This window comes from Drechmeria coniospora, chromosome 02 (genome assembly GCF_001625195.1).
Source record: "Drechmeria coniospora strain ARSEF 6962 chromosome 02, whole genome shotgun sequence".
Lineage (NCBI taxonomy): Eukaryota > Fungi > Ascomycota > Sordariomycetes > Hypocreales > Ophiocordycipitaceae > Drechmeria > Drechmeria coniospora.
The window spans coordinates 4,258,573-4,279,829 of record NC_054390.1 but is presented as its reverse complement, the minus strand read 5'-3'; the positions used below and the strand labels follow the sequence as shown (position 1 = coordinate 4,279,829).

General features: G+C 56.3%; 5 protein-coding genes, 2 non-coding genes and 1 pseudogene across 7 annotated transcripts; 3 read left to right on the top strand and 5 right to left on the bottom strand.

The window, feature by feature from the left end:
* Positions 1 to 241: 241 nt before the first annotated feature.
* Positions 242 to 3,904, bottom strand: DCS_04305 (kexin-like protease; the record flags this gene model as incomplete). Its single annotated transcript, XM_040801616.1, has 6 exons — positions 242 to 1,055; positions 1,113 to 1,687; positions 1,744 to 2,996; positions 3,201 to 3,458; positions 3,508 to 3,609; positions 3,706 to 3,904. 6 exons carry the CDS (start codon positions 3,902 to 3,904, stop codon positions 242 to 244), a joined length of 3,201 nt encoding a protein of 1,066 aa, XP_040656649.1.
* Positions 3,905 to 9,743: 5,839 nt separating this feature from the next.
* Positions 9,744 to 10,307, top strand: DCS_04304 (uncharacterized protein; the record flags this gene model as incomplete). Its single annotated transcript, XM_040801615.1, has 3 exons — positions 9,744 to 9,975; positions 10,029 to 10,120; positions 10,203 to 10,307. 3 exons carry the CDS (start codon positions 9,744 to 9,746, stop codon positions 10,305 to 10,307), a joined length of 429 nt encoding a protein of 142 aa, XP_040656648.1.
* Positions 10,308 to 13,911: 3,604 nt separating this feature from the next.
* DCS_04303 (uncharacterized protein) lies at positions 13,912 to 14,960 on the top strand (the record flags this gene model as incomplete). The annotated part of the gene is made up of 3 exons (XM_040801614.1): positions 13,912 to 14,057; positions 14,128 to 14,820; positions 14,885 to 14,960. 3 exons carry the CDS (start codon positions 13,912 to 13,914, stop codon positions 14,958 to 14,960), a joined length of 915 nt encoding a protein of 304 aa, XP_040656647.1.
* Positions 14,961 to 16,254: 1,294 nt separating this feature from the next.
* Positions 16,255 to 16,806, bottom strand: DCS_04302 (uncharacterized protein; the record flags this gene model as incomplete). The annotated part of the gene is made up of 1 exon (XM_040801613.1): positions 16,255 to 16,806. The coding sequence occupies one exon, from the start codon at positions 16,804 to 16,806 to the stop codon at positions 16,255 to 16,257; it is 552 nt and encodes a 183-aa protein (XP_040656646.1).
* A 950-nt stretch (positions 16,807 to 17,756) lies between these two features.
* Positions 17,757 to 18,884, bottom strand: DCS_04301 (uncharacterized protein; the record flags this gene model as incomplete). Its single annotated transcript, XM_040801612.1, has 1 exon — positions 17,757 to 18,884. One exon carries the CDS (start codon positions 18,882 to 18,884, stop codon positions 17,757 to 17,759), a length of 1,128 nt encoding a protein of 375 aa, XP_040656645.1.
* Positions 18,885 to 19,759: 875 nt separating this feature from the next.
* Positions 19,760 to 20,210, bottom strand: DCS_04300 (annotated as a pseudogene).
* Positions 20,211 to 20,283: 73 nt separating this feature from the next.
* Positions 20,284 to 20,372, top strand: DCS_t69. The gene has a single exon. It is a non-coding gene; the product is annotated as a tRNA-Lys (tRNA).
* Positions 20,373 to 21,149: 777 nt separating this feature from the next.
* On the bottom strand, positions 21,150 to 21,238 carry DCS_t48. Its single transcript has one exon. It is a non-coding gene; the product is annotated as a tRNA-Lys (tRNA).
* Positions 21,239 to 21,257: the final 19 nt, after the last annotated feature.

Below are 21,257 nucleotides of genomic sequence, written 5' to 3'. Positions count from 1 at the left end.
AGAGACTTTTCTTCCACTTTCCATAGAAGTTACGCGTAGATGGCACCAATTCATTGTTCTGCTTTTTCTGGGCAAAAGGAAACGATAAAAAATGAAGACTGCACGAGAACGCCTTGTTATCCTATGCGAGTACCCTAATGCTTGACTCTGCTCAGCGGTGCCGTTCAAAGTATGCCAAACCGCCCGCCTGCGCCGGCCACGACCGGGGCCAGGGCCGCCTGGGCCCTCGCGCGGGCGATGACTAGCGGTTCTCGCCAGCCAACGGCCTCGTCTCCTCTCCCTTCTCGTCATCGTCGTCGTCGTCGTCGTCGTCGTCGTCGTCGTCGCTCGCCTCGCCGACGGAGTAGTGCTCGGCGTCGGCGACGCCCGCCAGCCTCTCGCTGGAGCGGTCCCTGTACTGGTCGAACTCGTCATCGCTGCCCATGGCGAAGGCGTCATAGAGCTCGCCGCCGCGGGTGCGGCGTCCGCGGCCGGCGACGCCCTTCTCTCCGCCCTTGCGGCCGTCGCGCCGCTCCTCGTCGATGAGCTCAAACTCGTACGTGTTCCGCAGGTCGTTCCTGATGCGCCGACGGCGCGCGACGAACAGGTAGACGCCGAGGCCAACGCAGAAGACGGCGATGGCGATGGCGGCCCCACCGATCCAGAAGCGCTTGGTGGCGCCGAAGGCGGGGAACTTGTCGACCCAGGTCGACGCCGACGTCGTCGTCGTCTCCTCGCCAGCTTCCATCGTCGGCGAGGGGGGCACGTCGGGCGTCGTCGGCGGTTGGGCGCCGGGCCTCGTCGGGCGCTCGGGGTGATCGGATGGCTTCGAGAAGACCGAGGTGGCATCGGGCCGCGCGGGAACCGACGTCGTGGCGGCCGTGGCGCTGACCGTCGACACGACCTGGTCGTGCGTCGAATCGTCGTTCTCCTGCGGCATCGGGAGCTTCGTCGCCTTTTGGGGGTCGATGCTCTCGCCCCACAGCTTCAGGTGCCAGTCCACAAAGGTTCCCTTGTGCGCGTTGTCCTTCGTGTCCCGGATGACCAGTGTCCAGCTCCCGACGCCGGTCTCGCCCCTGCGTCGCTTCTCGTCAGTCGGCCCCGGCAGGCTCGTCGGGTCAGGGGTCACTCACCAGTGGGCGACGCTCATGAAGGTCCAGTTGTCGTAGCCGCCGACGAAGCCGTCGTCCTTCCGCGCCGTCGCGATGTGGCTAGTGATGTTGGCGGGGCTGATGAGGTCGACGCTGAGATCGCCGCGACGGGTGTGGTTCACGTTCATGGTGACGGTGACGTGCTCGACGCGGGCGAGGTTCGCCTGCGTCAGCATCTCCTGGGAGACCTCAAAGTGGACGAGCAGACCGTTGTCGCCCTCGGGGATGCCCTGCTTGACGTGGAGCCAGGGGGAGAAGTACCAGGCCTGGGGCTTGACGTTCTTCCACGTCTTGGCCTTCTGGACGAGCGCGTAGGAGTCGATCTTGCCATAGCCGAAGACGTGGCTGAACTGCTTGCCGATGGCCGTCGTCTGCCAGTCGGCCTTGCCGTCCGACACGGTGACGGCCGTCTCCATGGCGAGGTATTGCACGTCCCGCCAGGTCAGGTCGTTGCGGACCTCCATGACGAGGGCGAAGATGCCGGCGGCCAGGGGCGCGGCGGCCGAGGTGCCGCCATGGCCGACGGCGCAACGGTTCTTGCCGACGTCGGTCGTGTGCTGCTCCGGTTAGGGTCACGGCGGTCGGGCGGGGAGGGGGGGGGGGAGCGGCTCACGATGGAATCGCCGCTGCCGCTGCTGTAGGTGACGACGAGCTGGGCGGAGCAGAGCTCCGAGTAGTAGGGGTGCTGGCCAGCGCGGTCGACGGCGCCGACGGTGATGCTGTAGATGGAGTTGGTGTAGCCGTCAAAGTTGCAGTTGTCGTCGCTCGCGGCGCCGTTGCCGCTGGCGAAGACGTAGATGGACCCGAGGCCGCCGCGGCCCTCCTGGATGCCGCGGAGCATGGCCCGGCGGATGAGGACGCCGGGCGCCTCCATGGAGCGGCCGTCGTCGCGGGGCCCCCAGGAGCACGAGTAGATCTGGTTCTCCTGGTAGCCGTAGATCATGGCCTCGGCCTCGTCGGCGTCGCTGATGGGCTTGCTGAGGATGCGGATGCCGGCGAACTTGGCGTCGTAGGCGACGCCGACGCCGCAGACGTCGTTGCGGACGGCCGCCACCTCACCGGCGCAGCGGGTGCCGTGCCTGTCGTCGGAGAGGCGCGGCTTGGGCTCGGGGCCGCTGTCGTTGAAGTCCCAGGATCCCTTGGCGAAGTAGTTCTCCTTGAGGTCGTCGCTGTACATGTCGACGCCGTCGTCGACGATGGCCACGGTCGCGCCCTTTCCGGTGACACCCTCGAGCCAGAGGCCGGTGACGTTGACGTCGTGGCCGAGCTCGATCGTGTTGAACAGGTGCCACTGCTCCTTGAAGATGGGGTCGGCGATATCGAGCGCCTTCATGACGGAAAGCTGCTCGGCGAGGGCGGCGGGCGCGGGCGGCCCCCGGGCGCGGGGGCGAAGAGGTTCCTCGTGACGGGGCGCGACGACATGCTTCTTCAAGCGCATCCGGGGCTCCTGTCTCGCCGAGAGCAGGATGGCATCGAGGTGAAGGTCGACGGGCCGATCACGTTTTCGCCGCCGCCGCTCGAGCAGCTCCCGCTGCACGATGTCGTGCTCCGATTTGGGTGCACGGAAGACGTAGTGGTGGGGTAGGTCGCCGAGCTGACGCTCGTACACCATGTTCAGGTGGTCGGCGATGGGCGCGACGGATGCCCGTTTCTCGATGTGGATAACGTAGTAGTCATTGTTGGCGTAGTCGCGAGGCACGAGCACGGCGTGCGACGGGCCGGCGAGTGCGGCGAGGCCGACGAGGGAAGCAATCCTCATCGTTCGACGAGGAGAGGGGACGGCGTCGGTGGACGAAGGGTTCCGACGAGCGAAGCTAACGCATCGAGCCTCGGGCACGACGTCGGGGGGCGATGGCGGGCTGCCGGCTGCGAGGAGAGACGAGAGCGGTCAGCATTCAGGACTCGGCAAGCATCGGCGGCGGGCGGGCAGCAAGCGGCGGGCGGTAGGCAGCTTCGGGCAATGGGCTCGTGAGCAGGCAGCCTCGGGCATGGAGCTCGTGAACAGCAGGCAGCCTCGGGCATGGAGCTCGTGAGCAGGCAGCCTCGGGTATGGAGCTCGTGAGCAGGCACCGCGTCCGAGCTCGGGCTCGCCTTCGACTCCTCGGTGGGTGTCGGCGTCGGCGAGAGGGACGGAGCGAGGCGTCCAGACGGTCCCGGTCAAGGACGAGTCAGGGACTCGAGGCGGCCGCAGCTGCTGCCGCTCCGTCGGCTCGGCCGTGGGGAGAACAAACGCACCGGAATGGACAGGAGGGGACGGCAGGGTACCGAGGACGAGGGCGTCCAATGGCCGCACGTCGCTGCGTCTCGGGGATCGAGGGCGCGGATGGGCTGCCGGGGGCGAGCGGGATGGATGTCGGGGGATGAGATGGCTCGGGACGCAGGTTGCCGACGTCGCTGACGACGACTAGGTACGACGAGGCGGCGAGGTTGGGTGTGGTGTCGTGGCCTCGACTCCTCAGGCGAACCTCTCGGCCGACGACTGGTCGGTCCTCGGACCCAGCGCGCCGTGCCCCCGAAAAGTTCACGTTTCAGCGGGCGACTTGCCAATTTCGGGGCAAGCCGCAGCACCGCCCACCCCCTGGAGGCGACGGACGCGGGCGTGGGTGGGCGCGCGTGCCAGCCAGAGGCAGGTCGCCCGCGCTCGAAGCACCCGGTCCAAGGTAGCGGCTACCGACGACGTCGCAGGCGGCACGCCGCATCCCGCGTACCTGTACTTGCATGATGCTCCGTCCGAGTTTGGGGCTTGGGCACCCAGCAGGCAGCTGTGCCGACATGTTGGCGGTACCAGGCTGCACAGCAGCCAAGTACAGTGTACATGCACTCACGACAGCGCGATGCCCCATGGGAGCGGGAATCTCATCTGGGTCCCCGCACCGCAGGTTCCCGCCAAATGTACAGTGTACATGCCCCCCTACGTGCATGCAAGCACATGCACTCACAGGTGCTTTAGTACTGTAATACAGCACTTAAGTACTACTAGGTACTACCTAAGGCACTACCTACTAGTAGGTGCTCGTGCCGCACGTACAACTACTGCCACGCCTACCTACCTACGCGTGCGTGCCCTGTTTCGTGACAGCCTCGTAACCGGATGTCAAGGTGCCGACAGACTGTTAGGGTGACGTTCATGTAAAGCACCTTCGTTCTGGTCAGTAATTTATAATACAAACACAGTAGCTATTCAAACATAACATAAGGCATTGTGTAGTGTTTAATATAAGAGCCTGTTAAAGTACAAAAAGCTAGTACATACAACAGTATGTATAGAGTCAAAAAGCTAGTACATACAACAGTATGTATAGAGTCAAAAAGCTAGTACATACAACAGTATGTATAGAGTACAAAAGGCATACTAAACAGTAAGGTACTATTACGCTAAAATATTTTGCTACTCAAACATATATTGCTACTCAATATATATTGCTACTTTAATATATATTGCTACGTAATATACATTGCTACTTAAGATATATTGTCGCTTAACATACTTGAAGGCAGCGATTGAGGCAGCGATTGAGGCAGTAATTGAGGTACGATTGAGGCAGCGATTGAGGCAGCGATTGAGGCAGCGATTGAGGCAGCGATTGAGGCAGCGATTGAGGCAGCGATTGAGGCAGCGATTGAGGCAGCGATTGAGGCACGATTGAGGCAGCGATTGAGGCAGTGATTGAGGCACGATTGAGGCAGCGATTGAGGCAGTGATTGAGGTACGATTGAGGCAGTGATTGAGGCAGTAATTAAGGCAGATAGAGGTGCAACGAGAGTTAGTATTATTTACAGAGCGATCATTAGGTACGACAGTATAATAAGTAACAGCTGTTGGTTATACAAATGACTGTTAACTATATATAAGACTATTAACTGTATATAAGACTGTTAAGTAATAAAATAGCTATTAGTATTGAAATATGTTATAATTATATCTATATTGTATTTAAAATTATTTTTATTTAATAATAGGCTGTTTAATTAGTAAAAATAATGTTTATTTAAAATTACTAAAAAGCCAAAAAGTACTATTGATTTTTGACAGCTGGATTTTGTAAAACTGGCTGGTATATTGACGATATAATAATTTCTACAACACAGACTGTTAGAGTTGTTACTCTGTTCAATTGCTACAATATGTCGCAAGCTATACTACAAACCAGCCTATAACAGTACGTTGATGCGCGAATTTAGGTGTGACAGTACCGAATAGCTGTGAAATGTACTAAACATTATGTCCCCTGACTGTCCAAAAACAGGGGGGCTACAGGTATGTAGGTACTATGCTGGTATTTGCCCGCCGTACGGCATGAGTACTGTACCTACCTAAGTACCTGAGTACTTACGTGACGGTGCCTCCATGCACTTGGTTGTACCTACTTGCGGTACCGTGGATCTACGGAGCACTCCCTTTGACGCCAGAGAAAGGTTGCGCAGCAGGCAAAAAACAGGCACCCCTGCTGTCGGCTAGCGAGTTGGCAGTGGGAGGTTGATGGATGGAGGGTCTATGCCTCCGCAGCCAGCACCGTATTACTTGCTACCCATACTCGGTACTGCACTCGTGGACGACGAAGCGTACAAGCCGTACCGCGATTTTCTGCATGGCTTGCCGTTGGCCGGCTGTTCGATCGGACAAGGACAATGGCCAGCACGACAGCACGGTGCTTGGGTGTGGTGCCCCGTACCGCAAGTAACTACCGTTCTTACAGTACAGTAAGTACTTGTACTTGGTTGTGCTTACATGCGCTTGGGCTTGGTGGTTGAGGTATCATTAATTACTAACGAAGTGCCGAGTGCCGACGAGTCTACGGAGTACTTACAGCACAGTACATGTACTTAAGTACATATAATAGTCGATGAACAAGCACCCATGTACAGTACAACTACTGTACAACATACTGTACTGTTGTATTCCGTATATGTACGGAGTAATACGGAGTACTAAACAAGCACTTGTACTGGACTGTGAATAAGTACAGTAAGCACAAGCACTCTGCCTCCCAGGTCCCACCAGTTCCATAAGTGCCTAAGTAAGTAAGTCAGACCCCCCACTCATGGGCCCCCCCCCCTCTTGGGCCCCCCAATACGGAAAAACAAGCTATCTTTAAAGCTACAAAACGAGGTATTATTGATACAATAAAATTAAAATAAAATATCTATAGTATCTATTCAAGCTGCCATTCAAAGCAAAGGTCTTCAAATCCGTAACTAGACGTTTCTGCTGATAATGGTGCTGGATTGAGTGTTCGTTCGTACCGTTTTTGGGTCTCGATAATCTTATCGATCTGTACGAAGCGGCCGTTGGGATCTTGGGCTACTTTTTGTTTTTTCCGAGGCTTAAGTCGATCGACTTAATATTCTAGTTGTTGGATTCTAGCCTGGGCTGTTGCAAGAGTGGTATTTTGAGCGTTAAGGGCCCGGCCTACCTTAGAAAATAGCTGCCGCGCTATACGGTCAATTTGACTAGGCGCGTATATTTTTACAACAAGGCTCCGAAAGTCGTGTGATCGTCGGGGTGTTTGCAGAGGGTTATAATCCTCTTCTAATTGCCTTTTTAGGGCTTCGGCTTCCGAGATAGCTAGGGGTTCATTGTTATGGTATCGGGCTTAGCCCGATATAGGAGAACGAAGGGAACCAAGGGACCCACTAGGAGGAACGCACACAACTAGAAGCCCTAGTTGTTAGGTAGTTTTCCCTCCTTCAAGTCTTTTAATAAACATCATTGAGAGTCCTAGAGCAGTCGCCTAGCGACTCCGTAACATTCATCTTGCAAGACAAGGCGGCTTAGTAACGGCTTCGCCATATTAACAGGCTATAACCCAGACCCCTTCCACCCTCCCCTAATATTCCGTTCCGTAAGACCTTCCGTACGGGCTTGATGATAGCAATGTAAGAAGGTAGCCTTACCAACTGGCGCTGAATCGTTAGTACAAGCCTTAAAAAGGATATCTTGGATAGCCCGGCGGTAGGCAGCTTTGATAGGTGAAAAACACAATACGTCGAGTGGCTGGAGGACGTGTAAGGCGTGTAGTGGTAAGAATAAAAGGTAGATACCATTTTCGAAGCAGGCATACATAAATCGATCGGTCTAATAACTTCCGTGCCTATTAACAATAAGTAGCCTTCGTTCCGTTTTCGATGCTCCAGATTAAGGTATAAAGATCTGCTTAAGCCACTGTATTGCAACCTCGTCGTTAGTCCAGCCTTTAGGGGTTGCCTTAAAGTACCACTCTTCGAGGAAGGTCGGATTCTCCGGAAACCATTGGTATTGTAAGTCCTGACCCTTAAAAAGGACTAGTGGTGGAAGGGCTTGGCCAACAGCTGATACACATTCCACGATAGTAGTCCAACAACGCGATCCAGCCTTCTTCTTTAGTTAGAATGTCTTATCCGACCTCCTAAGTACTAGGCCGTTACTACCGAGGCCCTTGAGGATCCCGGTTTCGTCTATATTCCAACGGTGTTGTAGCGGGATAGCCTGGATCTCGGAGGGCCTCAGTAAATTAAACCAATTTTTAATAAGGCTTATAGAAGCACCGTTTAAACGGTACGAATTAATAGACTTACCTTATACGGTACTAACTTCTGGGTTACGGCGTAAAAAGCCCGTAATCCAGTTCTTACCGAGGGGTTAAAGGTCCCCTCCTGCAACGAGGATCCGGGCGGCAAAGACCTTTAATTGCTGATGTAACGGTGGTAGCCCTAATGCGCCTTGGATAAGGACCCAATCGCGAAGGTGCTTTTCTTAATCCCTTGAGAGCCTTTGTAATGGGATATAGGCTTTATTTCTTGGAAGGTGGCCGCGTAATCGGTTTTGGAGTGTTGTCCGTAGAATTCCATACTGAGAGATAGCTTGGTACTACGAGAGGCCGTTTTTTACAGCCGATACGGCTAGTTGGAGCGTTTCTTCGGTATACTTAGCTTTTTTAGCCATTAAATAAGCTAGGAATAGCTGTTCTTGTAAAAATCAATTAAGTTACGCGAAAAAACGCGGTTGTAATGTGTAGCTTGTATTGATGAAGGTAGGAAAATGGGGGGCCCAAGAGGGGGGGGGGCCCATGAGTGGGGGGTCTGACTTACTTGGGTGTGTTCGTACAAGTACCTACAAGGCACCCCGTACTCCGTACCTAGTACGTACCAAAGTAATCCTGCTTGTAGCCAGCACGGACCACGGAGCAATGGCGACGCTCTGCTATGGCGGTACGGTCAGGTACTTGTGGCACACCGTACTTGCACAGGTACCTGTACTCGCAGGTTTAAGTACGTTCAACAGCGCCGCCATGGCAAGGAATACGACGCATTACAGCACGCAGCAAGTACAACTATAGTCATGCCACATGCTTGTAGGTAAGCACGTGCTTAGTTGTAAGTAATACTTGCACACGCACACGTCATGTCGCTGTAAGTACAGTACAACGTACAGTAATTACACTTATACAGTAAGCAGCGTGCATGGAGTAGGTATAAGCTTGCGGTAGTACTCCGTAAAAGCGCCTGCTTACTGCACTCCAGGCACAAGTGGAGCACAGTGCTTGTACGTGCTGGCATTTGGGTGGGTGCACGGTGCTCTCCCGTGTTCATGCTGACCTCGTGGCACCTGCGTACGCCCGGAGCAAGACTTGCAGGTGCCCGTAGGCAGAAGCCCTGCTCGAGTACGGGGTGCGAATGACGGCCTGCACGCGTGCGCAGAGTGCTCGTGCGACGGCGGCGCCGAACTTACGCCTTGCTCCGCCGTTTTTCCCTTCCTCCACTGTCACGGAAAAGCCACCCGTCCGTACGTCGTCTGGTCACCGGCGCGCACTTGGGACCCTGAGTACCTGGTAGGTTCCGGTGCGGTTGGTTGAAGCCGTGCAGTGACGAGAGCACGCTCGCCGTAGTCGTATCGTGCCGTACAGTGCGGGCGGAGTCGCGAGCCGTGGTTGGGCCGAAACACCTGTTCTGGTGGTTGGTGCCCGCAAACCAAGTACTAGCATTAATTATTACTTGGGCACCTCCTGGCAGTCACGGCGGCAGCAACGGCGTTGGAGGAGCCGAGCCGTCACGTGCCCAAGCATACCGGCGCGAACGTGAACGCCTACCATGGCGTGCCCCGGAGAGGGCAAGCGTACACGCTGGGGCCGTTCCGAATACCGCTCCCACGCGTGCTGCAAGGGGGCAGGCCGCCACCGCATCGTCGACGTTTCAACCACATCGGCCCCCAACGCATGGCGGGGAAACATGCACCAAGGCGGGCGTTCGTGACGTCGGCCGAGGTTTCGAATGAAGCACGTCGCAGGTAGCATGGGAATTTCCACCAGTAGATGTGCGTTTTGGTTTCGAATCAAACGGGCCATGCTGCGAAAGGTTTCCTCCCATCGTATATATATATCTACGTCGGAGCCGGACAACAGAGGTAACAAACAGAACAAACAGACCAAACAGAACAAACAGACCAAACAGACCAAACAGACCAAACAGACCAAACAGACCAAACAGACCAAACAGACCAAACAGACCAAACAGACCAAACAGACCAAACAGACCAAACAGAATAAACATAACCAGCGTCACCATTCGTTCCACAAGCCACTCTCTCCCCGTACAAACCCACATCGCGACGACTTGACTCGTTTCCACATTTCCAGCATGCACGCCTCCATAACCATTCTCGTTGCCGCCCTGGCCGGGCTGGGGCTTGCCGCCCCGTGGTCGAAAGCCGATTTCAGGGCGCCGGTGGCCACTGGCAATGACTATTTCTATGACCAAGGGAACCGCGGCGACACATGGGGCAACGGCCAAAGGCAAGAAGCCGAGTGGGACAACTACCCAGGCGACAACCAATGGGACGACGGCGAGAACGACGAATCCTTCTCCTTCTGTTCGCGGAACCCGAGGGCGTGCGGCTTGATCGTCGACTGAAGCAAAAGGCAGTGCGGCCGTGTCCGCTGGTGGGCCGTGGAGGCATAGACTATTCGGCAATGCATAGCGAATTTCTTTTGATGATCAAGAATCCTTCCGACTGCGTGACATGTCCATCGTCGTAGAGGCCCCGCGAGCGTAGACGATGAACAATGCCATCTACCCTCCACCTGCGGCGACGGGCAGGCCGGCGATGCCCTGCAGCTTGGTTGGAGGGGCCGTGAGCATGGCGATGAGCTCATCCGGAAGACAAACTCATCCGTGTTTGAACATGAAATTCCCCACGGCTAGCAGCTCGTCTCGCGGAAGCCACATCTTTGATTCCCTCGCTTTTCGCCCACGGCACGATGTAGAACTGCATCGCTTGTCTGGCTTTTCTCGGGTAGCATCAGGAAAGAAACGGCGTAGGCTTGGCCGCCATGCAGGTTGGAGCGTTGAGACATGACAAAGTGCGCGTATGCCGGCCATGGTCGTGATAGCCTCCCCGCACAGCCAACCCCGAATCCATCCAAGGCCTCACAACGTGCATGTACCGTACACTTGCATACACCTCCAAGTGCATGTTCTTGCCTCCGGTGCTCCTGCAGTACGCTGAAGTGCGTGCCGTTACACGCACTGTACATCGACATCTACACTTGGATGTATTCTTACTTGCATGCACACTTACTTACGCATTGTGTAGACGTATTATGTACCTACACCTACAAATTTGCACCTACAAGAACACGTACATGTACTTACTTACACTTGCACGTGATTGTACTCCTGCATGTACTCGTACTGGAACTCGAACATGTAGTACTGTGTGCACGCACTGTACAGAATATTTCATGAAATCGTCCAAACACACATTGTTGCCATCCATCTTGTTCATCTCCAACTTTGTTGCGTCGTCCTTCCCTTCGTGAACCGAAATCGTCTTGCTACGGCTCCTCTGGAGCTGCCGTACCTACCTCTTCGCAACCTTCTCGGCTACGCGTAGCCTATTGTTGTGTCACGCTGGCACTCGCCTTGGCCTGCGTTTCTCCGGAATCATTGGGAAGCCTCAAAGACCCGGTTCTATTTGACTCGCCACGCTTGGCTCGGGCTGCGCCTTGAGATTACAGTGTCTCAGCTGTTTTTCTTGCCTATGCCAAGTTGAAACTCCGTCTGCTTGCGAGCGTCGGGCAACCCTCCATCCGACTTGGCACCCGGCCACGAGCTTGCCGCCTCCAAGTCGCACCCAAGCACACCCCGCGGCAACTTGTCTCGGGCTCAACCGTTCTGGGCACAAACATGTGCAATCACCAAAGGCAAGAGAATGCAACTTTCCCGGTGCCGGCGTTTTGACTGTGGTCTTGCCACGTCGGTCGTTCTGCGGTGGGTAGTGGGTGGGTAGATAGTTGGTATGCCAACTACCTTTCGCCTTAGATCCGAGGTCAGTGGGGGTTGCGCGTGAGTACAATTCTCCCCTGTATTGCCACGGAAGTACTGCGTCGTCTTCATTTTCCGAGCTCGGAAATAGGACGGTGGGAAGAATAAACATGCCCCGGAAATGACCGACAGGGCACGCGAGATGCTTTCTTCAGTCTCGTTCAGCCTCGTTCTGGAGTTGAGCAATGGCAGCCGGAAGGCAGAGGACAACGTCAATCTATCGTCAAGCAAAGGTATGGATATGGTACTAATAACCATCACCTACTTCGGCGTACGTCGAGTACATGCCTGAACAGGGATGCCTTGCTCGCGAGCTCTGCCTCGTTTCACCATTTCACCACCAGCTTGCCTCCATTCGGACTCTGGCACCGCCGATCGCCAACCAACCAACGATGCAGAAAGATAAGCACGCCGAAAGACAGCGGACCCGGATACCTGGCAGTGCCTACTGCTGTGCTGTCGCGCTTCCATTGGCCAAATTCGCATCCCAAATGCTCTCCCGTTGGTCCATGCCGGAAAAGGACGACGGTGGGCAAGTACGCGGAGCAGTGCCCGCCGACCAAAGATGGCCAGTGCTTGGATGCTCCAGTCCCTGTTGGGCTCGGAAGCCTCGACTCTGAAAAGTCGGGATGCTCGAGGGTTCTATCCTGGTCGAACTCGTATCGTGCTATCCTCAGAGTGCGCTGGTTAAGCACTGGCGCCCACTTCTTGGTCTGCAAGCTGCCTGTTGCGAGGTCCATCTTGTCGTCCCTTTCTGACTTATCTTATGATGTTGGCAGGCAGCGGACCAGATCATTCGCGTTCGACTTTGTCCCGTCCATGGCATGCAACAGTGGTCGAATCAAAAGGCTTGAACGAACCCCTGCAGCCTCGGAACCGGCATCCTCGAAGCTTTCATCTCGCTGGGCGTCGCACGTACGCTGCCCACGTGGAAACCCATTTCTCCCCGCTGCGTCATTCTTCCCCATCTTATCACCCTCATTCTGCCTCTCCATATACCACTCAGGCGTGTCTGTCCCTGAGGGGGGAAATAGGATCGTGTTGTGTGAGCACCGATCATCGCCAGTCTCCGTCCGACTCCCAAGGAGATCACTGCCGGGAAAGACATTCTGTCAGGGGTACGGCTGAAGCTGGCTGGTTGGTCGGCTCGTACAGGCACACCTCCCAATGCTCGTACCCAGCGACCATTGGCTCACGTTCCCTGTCTCACCCTTCCGTTACACATGAGCCGCGTCCCCTGTGCGGAGTGTACGGCCTGGCACTATTACCTTCTTGCTGTCTCTGGAGTGCATTGGAACATGTCTGCATGCATGCTTGCACTGTCCGTCCATTCAGCATGCTCATAACCGGTAAGCTGAACAATTTCTCTCCACCATCATCCCCCTGGTAATGTGACTGACTCAAGGTCGAATGATCAACATTTTCTTGTCCGTTTCTATGCCGTCATGGACCGGATAGTCCGTGGGCGCCTTGCCTGGGAGCCACTGCCTCCTGGCTTCGTAGGCTGTCGATGGGATGCCATCCGACGTGCCCCCAATTCCGGCCGAGCTTGTCCAGTACCGTGGCCAGTTCACGTCGATCACTCTTGACATGGATTCTGAGAACATCGCTACGGACCAAGATACGGAGAACTCCGTACACGTATCCAGAATGTCGTACTCGCATGCCAAGGTACTGCCCTCTGCTGTGGCGGTCGCTCCCGCCGGCTCCGCCCTCCCGCTGCGGAGAGTGGCGAGCATGCCGGGAACTGATGAACTTCCAAGCCGTCTGTGCCGAAAAGCAGGAAGAGGTAATACTCCGTACCTGGATCGGCTTCTCCTGATTGTCCCGGATGTGTTCAGCGCCAGCATGCGCCCAAGCCAATCTCTGGCCATCCCTTGATGTCCACTCCGTTTTCAGCATCGGATATCAATTCTCCCTCTCTTTGCACGCAATCCTACATCTCTTCGTGCGGATACTTGGACGTGCCTGCTGTTGTCATTACGCCATCTTCAACGAACCCAATGGGCTGGCACTTTTTCACTTCCTCGTCAAGCGCTTCTTCCGCGGACCCATTGTTCAATTGCCAGTGTTGGCATGCCTCCGGGAATGCATCCACGCTGTCCAGCATGCCCAGGCACTTTTCAAGGCAATGGGACCTTGAATGGCTGCATACTCGGCCACATGACGAAACGTCTGCGAGAAAGGAGGGGACGGATGGGATGTTGCACCGGATTCCCAAGCCCCCGGGTCGCTTCGGGGCCCGGTGCAGTCGCTGTCTCTCCCTGGGGTGCAGCTATCGTCCCAGGCAGTCGGTGCCGCTGCTTTCGTTTGCCAATGGGTGCGCACACTTTGCCGGGGTACCTTGTTAGCACCCACCATGTCCATCAACGTGCGGTACTTAAAAGGCTTCTTCGTCTCGTACGAAGCCTGCACGGAAACCTAGAATCATTCTTCGCCCAACTTGCACGCCGTTGCTCGCAGGCCAAAAGCGTTGCCCACCATGGATCTCTCCGAGGTACTTCGAGGCATCGATGCCACCCGGCCTTTGTCGAGTCCGTCGAGTCGACGGCAGAAGAGAGGGAGCGGTGGCACCAGCATCGGCAGCAACATTAGCTTGGGTGATCATCGTCCCCCGCCGGCACACCCGTAAGTCCCGGCCGGCTTCCGCAAGTTCGTCCAGAAGGCGGCTCTGACGGTCCCTTCCATCCACCTGCAGCCCTTGGCAGCGTTCTGCCCTGCCGGAACGACCGCCCTTTGAGAACGATCGGTACGACTTGACGAAATCATTGCTGCACCTCGCGGCGGCTTTCGACGTGGAAGTGACCGTTCAGAATCAACTCCCGAGCCCTGTCGCTGAATACCCCTTGTTCCCCTTCGAGGTTGGCCCGACGCCGCGTTCGCAACTCCTTCCTTTGGAGGCATACCTGATGGATGTGAATGATCATGAGCGGCGCCTGCTAGGCCTCTGCCGCTGCCCACCTCCGGACCCCCTCCATTGGACGGACTCTCCTGGAAGCCCAGGCGGGCACTCGACGGTGTTCGCGGAGCCGAATGAGGACGGCTCGGAAGGGCCATCACGATCCCATCGGGATCGTCATGAGTCGAACACGCCCGGCGGCCCGGAGCCTTCAGGTGAACGATTCGGCTTGCGGAACGCAAAACGACCAGCGACGGAAGAATCGCACCTCGGTTCTCGACCTCCAGAGAAGCAACGACGTCTGGAGACGATTTCCATCGACCCGGATTATGTTGATGCCGAGGCCGACTCCCTCAAGTCCTCATCGTTGCCTGACATTCTGGACCCCGGTGCGCCCGTCGCCAGGCGCCATCTTCGCCTCGACACTGAGCTCAAGGATGCAGGGTTCGGGCCACTTGGGGACAACGGATTTAGTTTGCGGCATTATCACAGGTCTGTTGCGGCTCGTCTTCCACTGCTGCGGCCTCGCATGCTAATGCCGACGGCACTCGGATAGGGCGAAGGAGCCTCGGCCCGACAGGGTGCGGATTCAGAGACAGAAGAGGGTAAGGAAGCACAAGGAGACTGGATGATGAGATGGAATGCTGAACAGCGTACGTGCATGGCCCTGTGCTGAGAGTTGGATGCTGGCATGAATATACGTTGGCCATGATGCGCTGGTATAATTGATTGATGGGTTCCTCTCCCAACAGTACAACTGAACTTGAACCGAGGCCAAAGCATCATTCAATGCCTGCGCTTTGTATATATTTGCCTTTGTTCCCTAACGACATTTATATTGTATGGTTGCAGCGATCATGATGTGTCATTCCGTCTGCTGCCTGTATTTAGCTACGTTTGTCTGGGCCTTGTCGTCACGTAGTCCCAAGCGACCAGTCACCGTGATGCCTTTCAAAATGTGCCACTGCACATCTGAACGCGAGGGACTGGGCAAAGCGGCAAAGGATCATGCTGTATGGCAAGCCAACAATCCTACAGGGAAGCTGACTTGACATCAAGCTTGGCAAAAGCACCAGCTACTGAAACGGTGGAGCTGACCAGTCAAACGACAACAACGAACGAAACCATGGATCCAACAAGCCAGCTCACGACTCTGATAACTCTGCAGATGAATTAATTGTCTATGTATTTCCAACCAGGCAAACGAGTCAAAATGTACCAAAACGTCGTATCTACCAGACCCAGTCGTTCACGCCATGCCTCACACAATGGACGCAACCGGCTACGTCCCTCCCCATAAGCGAGCATTTGACGGATGGCTTTTCGATGACATGGAGATTGAAAGCCCGACATGAACAGCAATGCAAGATTCACCTCTTGAGCAGCGACGTACATTGCATCAATAAACTGTATCGATCCTCGGCAAGTACATATCCTAGACCAAAGCCTCCATCCTATTAAATACTACCACTAGTTCGACTGCCGCCAGACAACCTAAATTCTTTCGTAGGAAAACGTTCCTCGTCTATTGCATCCCAGTTTGTGAAGTATGATAGCCTCTTCCAGTTGCTTCGCGGCGCGAAGGGTAGGGTTCTATCACGTAGAGATGATCGATTGGTGTGTGAGGTTTCGTTGTTACGCACGTGTGTCAATCGTTTCCGTCCGTTGGGTGGAAACATATGTCGCCGTCGGAAACAGCAACTCTTGCAAACAAAGTTCAGCAAAGAATGTAAAAGAAGAGGGGAAGTGAGCGTTCCCTTCCAGTGCCTCCCTGCGGCAAGCAAAGCACCACCAATTCCTCGCCCCGTTGAACTCTGCCCCTTTCCCCCTACTTCTCTCTCTTTTAGCCTTCTTTGCTCTCTTTCCCCCTTCTTCTCTCTCTATTGCCCCCCCACCTCGCCCCTTTGCACCTCTGCCGATTCCCTTCTATCCAAGGCAGACGGCGGTACCCGATCGGCACTTTCCCACAAGTTCCGGGGTGCCGGGCCACAGAAAGTAGCCGGCTTCGTAGCGGCGACAGGTGCCGTCCATGTTGCGCAGGGCGTAGTTGATGTCGTTGATGTCGAGGTTCCCCTGGCTGTGGGCCTGATTGATGCAGTAGTAGACGTAGACGCCCTTGCGGTTGAAGCCAAAGTAGCTGGTCGTGTCTCCCGACGAGATGGTCTGGCCGTTGTTGCCCGCCCAGTTCTTGAGGGCGACGACGCCCTCGTCGACGCCGTCGTGGTCGAGCTCGTACCCCCAGCAGCTCGTGTCGCGCTTCGCGAGCGCATCGTCGACGGATCGCTTCGCCCGCTCACCGTCGTCCCCGACGAGGGGAAAGGTGAACTTGGCTCCCGACTGCAGCGACGTCATGGTCGTGGAACCGTCGTCGTGCGTCTGGCCGCTGTACAGGCCGTCGGGGAGGCTCTCCATGCCGACCCAACGGTCGGCGACGCCGACGCCGACGAGGGCAAGGAGGCAGAAGAGTGGAGAAATCATGTCGTCTCTTGCTGTTGCAATCTTCCCAAGTGACGAATATTGCACCGAGAAATCTCGAGAAAACAGTATGTGCCAGGGGTTACGCTACCGCTTAGTGCATGAGGAGGATGGAGGCTCTTACCGTGGGAGGGGAGCTCGAGGGATCTAATTTATGATGAATGTCGGCTGGGTGCTAACGCAAGTCATGATACTTTACGCATCATCGGGACCGACGCTCCACGAGACATTTTCAAACGAGCAAGACACTTTGCGTAGCATCTCGGCACTGCACGTCGCGCCGCCGACGCAGGACAACATCGTCTGCGACCATCAACGGTAAGTGCTGGAAAGGAAGGCAAAGGGAGCTCTGCAGCAGAGGGCTCGAGAGGGAGAACCGCTCGCTTTCCGAAGCTCTCCTCCGACGGACGACGCATTCTCTGGCCAAGAGTTTCATGAAATCCCTGGCCAAGGTTCCACGCAACAAAGCGGCATCTGCACCGTCGGTTCAACGAGTAGCACAGGTCCGACACCAAAGTGCCTCTCTGCTGCGTGGGTCTTCTCCCTCTTGTCGGAGGCGACCCGACGTTCCATCGAGTCGCCTTCCTTCTTGGGAGCTGCACCTATTGGGTCTTCTGTTCGGGGACGGCATGTCCGCGGAGCTCGCATCTTCAAACGCATCGACTCGATTCGCGTCCACGTGCGACCTCGAACGGCACATGACGCATCAGCTTTGGCTCGCCGTCACCGTCGCTGCGTCGCCTCCTGGCTGTCCAGCCGCCGTTCCGCATGGCAAACTTTACCTGATTTTCGACGGAGCGCCTCCAGAGCGCGGCGGTGCACTACCGGTTTCATCGTGACCACGGAATGTTACCGTCGGCATGGCGTAGCGTAGGTTGACGAGACGTTTCATGCACCATCAGACCAAGGCAGACAACGATCAACGAGGAAGAGCGTTTGCATGGCGATTGAATTCAGCACGAAACTCTTCCTCCACCCGAAGTCGAAAGGGCTCCATCCTCGTGGCGAGTCCCGACGTGGCCGCGTGCCTCCCACTCGTCCTCCGTCATGGTAAACAGCACGTCGTCATGCCACCCCCGGTCGAACCAAATGCACTGCCGGCGCCTTCCGTCGAGGGAGAAACCCATCTTCTCGTAGAGGTGGAGGGCACGTGCATTGTACGACGCGGCGCGGACGCAGACAGTGTGAAGGCCGGCGTGGCGAAAGGCCCACTCGAGGGCCCAGTCGACGGCTTCGCGGCCGAATCCCCGATTCTGGTGGGGCTTCGCGATGGAGATGCTCATCGACACGGTGCGGTTGTGGGACACGGGTGCGAGGATGCCCTGCTCGCCGACGATCAGCTGTCCGATGATGGTGGCTTCGGCGTCGGGCTCGGCGTCGGCGTCGGCGTCGGCAGCGACCGCCTGCCTCGGCCTGGGGGGGAGGCAGATGGCGACGGCGAGGTAGGACTTGGCGAAGCAGTTCATGAGGTAGCTCACATCGTCGTCCCCCGGGGGGCGCAGGACGACCCTGCTGGCCAGGAGAGCCTGCATGTCCGGGTGGCTCAGCTGCTCGACCAGGTAGGCGCGGAACCGGCCATCGCCTTGGTTGATCCTCACATACGTGAGGCGGGCGGATCGGTAGGCATCCTCCACTCGAGCCGTCATCATTTCCATGCTTAAATGCGGAGAGGCAGCCGTCGGCGACGTCGAGAGGGCTCGGAAAGGCGGGTGCGGCGACGACGAAGCGCGGAGACCCTGCGAGGGACGGGAATGGGCGAATGGGGGACGGCGCATGTCGGGCGTCATATATGCTCGCCTCGACGGCTGCGCAGCATGCGAGTCGGTCGGTGCCATGCGCAGCACGAAGAAGCGGCCATGGAAGGGAATGGAATGGAACCGCCCCGCCGTCGACGAAGACATCCTCGTCGGCAGCCTCTGTCGCTCGTCGTCGTCGACGAACAATGGTGGGGACAATGGCCGTGGCTTTGGTGGCTGCCGAACCTTGGTATTGTGCACAAGCCACCACCGGAAGCCCCTATTCGTGGGCCGCCCACGACATCGGAGACGAGGAAATGCGTCGCCCACGATTGGTTCGTGCATGGCATCCGCATTTCGGGGCAGGCGTGCCGGTACTATACACCCATCGCATGGCTCCTTGCGGTCCCGAGGCATGGGCACCAACCGGAAGGAAGGGGTAGTGAGGGATCCCCCGACCATCACTCGAGGCTCGACCAGTCACGGCATGCCGTGCGCCGAGCCGAGGGACGCAGAGGCGGCCAGTCATGCGACCCATGCTTGCTCTCGAACTCATTCTCGATCTTCGAGAGGAAGAAGGGGAAATGAGAGCAAAGGTAGGGGGAAACAGTAGGTTTTGCGGTTGCGGGATGCGCCAGCTCTTTACCGACGACCTAGCTGGATCTGGTAGAGCCGACGTTTTGGTGCTTTTGATTCGTTTGCCCGGTTGAAAATCCATGGAAGATTCATCTCCAGATTTATCAGAGTCGTAAGCTGGCATGTTGGATCCATGGTTCGTAATTGTCGTTTGGCTGGTCAGCTTTACCGTTTCAGTAGCTGGTGCTTTGCCCAAGCTTGATGTCAAGTCAGCTTCCCTGCTAAAGAGAGAGAAGAAGGGGGGAGAGAGAGGAGAAGGGGAAGAGAGAGAAAGAGAGGGAAGAAGGGGAACGAAGCAGGTTTCGCGGTCGCGGGGTGCACTTGCTCTTGACCTACGACCTGGCTCGATCCACCTGCCGTTGGCGTGCGGAAGGTACAGTGGGGGATGATGCAATACGGAAGAGGATCGGTCCCTTTCATTCGAAAAGCACACCACCAGCACGACCATTCACTCGAGGGTGAATACTGGCGGTGAGCGGTGGTACCTTGCCGTCCGAGCCTGGAGCCTGCTTGTAAAAGTCAAAACCCTGTACACGACGCGACTTTTCGACGGACGCATGAGACTCATCCATCGGTCGGCCTCTTCATCGGTTGGCCTCTTCATAGGCTTCAAGGCATGTCTCGTACTTGGCAACAATCGTTTGCGCTTCCATGTCCTCTCGCATCTCCATGGCCGGCCCCGAATGGTGAAAGCTGAAGGCGTCGTCTTCACACCACAGCCCATCTCCGACACCCACGCTTCCTCGGCCGTCTGCACCGGCACGGCGACTAGGTCACGACAGTCACGCACCGAACAACTCATTCCTAATTCGGCTTGCCACGAGCGATGGAGAAGATGGCGAGAATCAAAGGGGGTCCCGTCGGCCCGCCGGCGCCGTCGTCAAGGACAGACAGAGGAGGTCGGTGCCGGATGGTGGAGACGCTGAGAGAGGCGTGGAGACGCTGAGAGAGTCGTAGAGACGCTGAGAGAGTCGTGGGGACGCTGAGAGAGGCGTGGGGAGGCTGAGAGAGGCGTGGGGAGGCTGAGAAAGGCATGGGGCCGAGGTAGGTGCGGATTGGCTTAAGAGAGCCAATACGGCACACGTACATCACAGCAAGTTGGCAATTCGCCCGGTTAGCTCAATCGGTAGAGCGTGAGACTCTTACTCCAGAGTACACGGCATCTCAAGGTTGCGGGTTCGACCCCCGCATCGGGCTTTTCCTATCCAAGCATGATTCAATGACTGGGCACTTCTTTTTTTGCGCTTCAGCACGGGACATTGGGGTCCATTGGTCAGTCAGCTCGGTATTCTGACGAGGCTTGCCATTTTTTGGTCACGGCGCCCACGGTTGTCAGGTCTTCCTCGTCAGCTCCGTGCTTGAAGCCTTTGTATGATCTGGCTGCGCCATGTCTGAGAGAAGGAAACCTTGCGCGGCCGATTCTCGATCAACCGAGCTCATTGGCCATTAGGTGGTGGGAGTGGGTGATGCTGATGGTGGCCAGGAGGGGGCGCTCGCTGAGGGCAGCAAGGTTGGAAGGTCACGGAGCAGCGTCGCCGAACGCCATCTGCAACACACCGCACTTGCTCGGCAGCTGGCTTGGAGAAGATGTCCCGGCGGCCTGTCGAAGCAGGCAAAGGACGTTTGATTCGTGCCAGCATCTATCTATCTATCCATGGGAAAGAATTGTGCTCCGTTTTTTCTCTCCATCAATGTCCAGGGTGTTTGTTGCAAGTAAAGTATTGAACAACAGTGCATACAAAGAGTGCTTACTTGTACCTACACTTACAAGTACTCGCGAAGTACACCTACTTAATAATACTTTAATAAATAATATTTATTACCTGCATGTACACTTCCGTTCGTGTGCACCTGTTGCGCGCCAGCGGCAAAAAGTATGAAGAGCACGCAGGCAGGCGAGGGAAAAAAAAAAAAAAATAAACCACGGCGCGAACCCGCAAGCTCAATCGCATCTGAAATGCTTTGTATAGGAATAGCCCGATGCGGGGGTCGAACCCGCAACCTTGAGATTTCGTGTACTCTGGAGTAAGAGTCTCACGCTCTACCGATTGAGCTAACCGGGCAACCGGAAGCTGTTGCTTG